The sequence below is a fragment of the Sprattus sprattus genome (assembly GCF_963457725.1).
Source record: "Sprattus sprattus genome assembly, chromosome: 3".
NCBI classification, from domain to species: Eukaryota; Metazoa; Chordata; class Actinopteri; order Clupeiformes; family Clupeidae; genus Sprattus; species Sprattus sprattus.
In genome coordinates this window covers 9,452,103-9,456,195 of record NC_137922.1, presented here as the reverse complement: position 1 = coordinate 9,456,195, position 4,093 = coordinate 9,452,103, and the positions used below count along the sequence as shown (strand labels likewise).

General features: G+C 47.2%; 1 protein-coding gene across 2 annotated transcripts in view; it reads right to left on the bottom strand.

Moving 5' to 3' along the window:
- Nucleotides 1-2,415: 2,415 nt before the first annotated feature.
- The window catches only part of adamts6 (ADAM metallopeptidase with thrombospondin type 1 motif, 6), a gene marked incomplete at both ends in the record, with an annotated part of 47,275 nt that continues 45,597 nt past the window's right edge, over nucleotides 2,416-4,093 (bottom strand). For both annotated transcript variants that reach the window (XM_080834275.1, XM_080834274.1), the window contains 2 exons: nucleotides 2,416-2,525; nucleotides 3,944-4,093. The exon at nucleotides 3,944-4,093 is cut by the window's right edge and continues 7 nt beyond it. In XM_080834275.1, coding sequence (XP_080690401.1) covers nucleotides 2,416-2,525; nucleotides 3,944-4,093 — 260 coding nt within the window. The remainder of the gene's footprint in view (nucleotides 2,526-3,943) is intronic.

The window sequence follows — 4,093 nt, the reverse complement described above, 5'->3', positions numbered from 1 at the left end:
AGCAGCAGCAAAACGAATTTGAAAGGTTGACTGATGATGACAGACTCCTGTCATTCTGTGGTCCTTGGTGCCTCCAGTACTGTCTGTTTATTTCTGTTTATGTTAGATCCAACAAAGTCCGACCATCAAGAAGTCTCTTGAGTCTTTAAAGTGTGGTGTTCCCTTTAGAACGCCATTCTGAAGGTGTCCGGTTACAGTGTCAGTTCTATAGTTCACTTCACAAACACACAAACACACTTACAGAGAATACAACCGCTTGCCGAAGACAGTCCCTATGAAAAAAAAAAAGTGTGAGGTAAAAAAGAATCAAAACTGACAGCAAACTAAAGGGGGTAACGTTGTTCATATTTTGGTTGTGTGTGTGTGTGTGTGTGTGTGTGTGTGTGTGTGTGTGTGTGTGTGTGTGTGTGTGTGTGTGTGTGTGTGTGTGTGTGTGTGTGTGTGTGTGTGTGTGTGTGTGTGTGTGAGGGAAAGGGGGCTTCCATTTAAAAGGTGAGATGTGGGGAGGATGTCAAGTATTGAATCTCACCAAGCCTTAGCTCTTCGGTGTGTGTTTTGGTTGGGGTGGGTCTACGCTTTACTAAAGGTGGGAGGGAGAGTACAGCATGGCAGGGGGTTGGAAGGGGGTGGGGGGGGTTGGAGGTAGTTCAGGGGCAGGGAAGGAAGGTGGTGAGTTCCTGAATGGAATAGTAGAGCACAACAAACGCTTTCACCCCACTTACGCACACACACACACACACACACACACACACACACACACACGCGCAAACACACTCACAACACACTACTGTGGATCCTGTGCTTCAGAAGACATTATTAGGCCTCAAGAGCATCTGATTCATAAAACCACAAAACACAGTTTCCCCTTTGAAGTGAATCCTCAATCTATTCTGAGCTGACATATCTAATGCCAGGTCCGGGCGCTTGATAATGGTGGGACTTGGGCAACGTTATCCTGAGCTTGCTGGGTAAAACAGGTGTTTCTGTGGGCAAGAGCATCTGGATCTTTGGGGTGTTTGTTTGGATCTTTCCCCCACTCATGGAAGAGTTTTTAAGAGGATCCTCACAGCAGAGCAAGCTTCCTTCCAGCACACACACACACACACACACACACTTTTCCCTGTTCACCCACTGTCCCCCTAAAACACAAGTGCACAAACTCCATCTCTTCCTACCTCACGATCCACCCCCACATACAAATATGCACACACGCACACACATCACGCACTCACACACACAAACATGCACACATACAAACACGCACACACACACACACATACACACCCACACACACACACATCGCACCCACACACACACACACAGGCACACACACACACACACACACACAAGGATTAGTTTTTTGGGCCGTTTCTATATAAGAGTGAGTGTGTGGTTTACTCTGTGATCTAGTGACATTACCAGAAGGATGTGGTGATTGTATGTGTGTACAGTGTGTTTGTATCTATAGCAACTGACTACTTATTCAGATAAAAAAACAAACACCTCACAGCACCAGTCTCTGTGCTCTCGCACCCGCCCTCCTCCACAACGTTGAGAAAAAATGTAGACATTTTCTGTCAGGTGATGAAATATATAGAGTCATTGTTTTTTTGTTTTACTGAATCACAGGAACACACAGAATCGCTAAACAAAGGGAGGGAAAAATGGGTGGCATGACAGCTTAACGGTAGAATACACAAAAAGCACCAGGACAGAGACGACTCGCCACTGGGCGGGGACAGAGCAGGGTCCTCAGACACATCAAGGCGTTCACCCATGACACACACACACACGCGTGTGTGTGTATGTGAGTGCCAATAGCACCAGCTTGACGTGCGTGACCCCTGCAAATCTCAAACAGGGAGAGCACCAGAGGGAAAGCAAGCAGCCCCTTACCACCAACTCACGACCATCTCTACCATCCACCACACTCTGTCCCCCTCCCACCCCCCAAAACCCCTGCCATCCACACAAACACTCCACCCCCCTAACACATATTTGCCACCCCTCTCCTCGCAGTGCCACTGGTGGGTCTGATGTGTCCAGCACTTTGGATTTAAACAAAACAAACAAAAAAAAAAGGCAAAAAAGAAAAATAATCATTATAATTATTATTATAATAAAAATAACATTAACAAGGATAAGTGTCTATGCTCCCACTTCACGGAAGTGAACATAAAAACAGATGTGTCAGCAGCACATGCTGAGCAGTGGTCTGGGCTCCACAGGGCTGGAGAGCAGGTGTGTGAGAGAGGCAAAGAGAGAGGGAGGGAGGAAGAGAGAGAGAGTGTCTTTTGTTCTTTCCTCCCCCAACTCTGCCTCTTCTCCTCAGCTGGTCTCGTTTTCAGTCTTTCCCCCGTCTCTTCTCCCTCTCCCTCTCTCGCTCTCTAATCTTCCTCTCTCTCTTTGCGTAGGTCAGTGTCCTTGGCACGTCTTGCAGCACATCTGTCTGAAGTACGCGCGGCTGCAGAACTTGAACTTCAGCACCAGTGGGCAGTATGCCACCTTGTTTACGTCTTTGCACTCTGGAGAGGAGACAAAAAAGAGAAAAAAATGAGACACGGAGACGGGGAAAAAAAGGAGAAAATTAAATGAAAGAGAGAAAAAAAAAGAGAAAATGAAAAGTAGTCATCCGTAGGATCTCCCTGGGTGAGAGGTCTGTCTGTAGTGCCGATTTCATTTATTGTCTTCTCCCCTCTCTTGCACTCACTTACTCACTCTTTTCACTTCTGTTCCCTCTCTCTCCATATCTCTCAGATCTGTGGCAGACAGACTTCCTTGCCAAGCTACAGCTGATTTTAAAAGCCAGGTTTAAGATATGATGGATTTCAAAGAGAGAGGCAGTGGGAAGACAGGGAGAAAGGGAGGATGTGGAAGAGAAACACGCAGAGAGAGGGATCAAGTAACTTAAGACAGAGAGAGGAAGTGTAAAGAAAGAGAGAGAAAAAGAGAGAAACAGACAGAGAAAAAGAGAAAGCTGGAGAGAGGGGGGCAGAGGGAGAGAAAAAGAGATGGAGAGAGGGTGAGTGACAGAGAGAAAGAAAAAAAGAGCGAGAGGGAGAAGGACAGAGTTAGAGAGAGATGTCCTGGCGTGATTCCCGTCACAGGCAGGCTGCCATGAGGACTGTTGGTGAGCGGTGCGAGTGAGTCTGGGCCCTTATCAGGATGAGAGTGTCTTCCCTTATTAGGCCTTTTAAATGGCTCTGGGGGAAGCCAACAGGCTTGCTCTCTCTCTGTAGTTACTGCAGGCTCAATTAACTGACAGCTAATCCCATTACTATCCCCACTGGGTGGACAACCAATCAGAAGATCCGCCCGTCCAACAGCAGCCAATCAAATGTCTCTCCACTGTATGTGAAGCTAATTAGAGGGAATCTGTCATGGTAGCTAGCTAAACAGAGAGTTCTTGCCTCGTAACGTAATCATAAGCCAATAGGAAGGCTGTGTAGTTAGCATATGGACTCCTAAATTCAATAGAACAGAGTAGGTCAGCTCCAAACACGAAATAAGAATCTCTGGACATTGACCTTGGATGATTGTTTTGGACTGAGGTTGGGAGGAATAAAAAACAGGGCAAAAATGTGTTTATAAAACAGTTTGTCACTACTGGCTTTATTGTGTATATATTCTGAGTGAGTACAGATAAAAAAGGCAATGACTACATCAAATACCAAAGATCCCATTGAAACCATTTCAGCACCTGGTAATGATAGCCCAAAATCAGGATAGGAAGGAGTGTGTGTGTGTGTGTGTGTGTGTGTGTGTGTGTGTGTGTGTGTGTGTGTGTGTGTGTGTGTGTGTGTGTGTGTGTGTGTGTGTGTGTGTGTGTGTGTGTGTGTGTGTGTGTGTGTGTGTGTGTGTGTGTGTGTGTGTGTGTGTGTGTGTCTGTGTGTGCGTGTGCGTGTGCGTGTGCGTGTGCGTGTGTGTGTGTGTAAGGACTCACCGTCACCATTGGAGATGGGTGTGGCATCGCACTTGCTCTCGCACTGTTGCATGGTGGAGGGGCGCAGGTGATCGGGGCAGTCGCTGGACAGCTGGCCCGTGTAGGTGAGACACTGGACCACTCGCATCTGCTGACCCAGGCCACACTGCG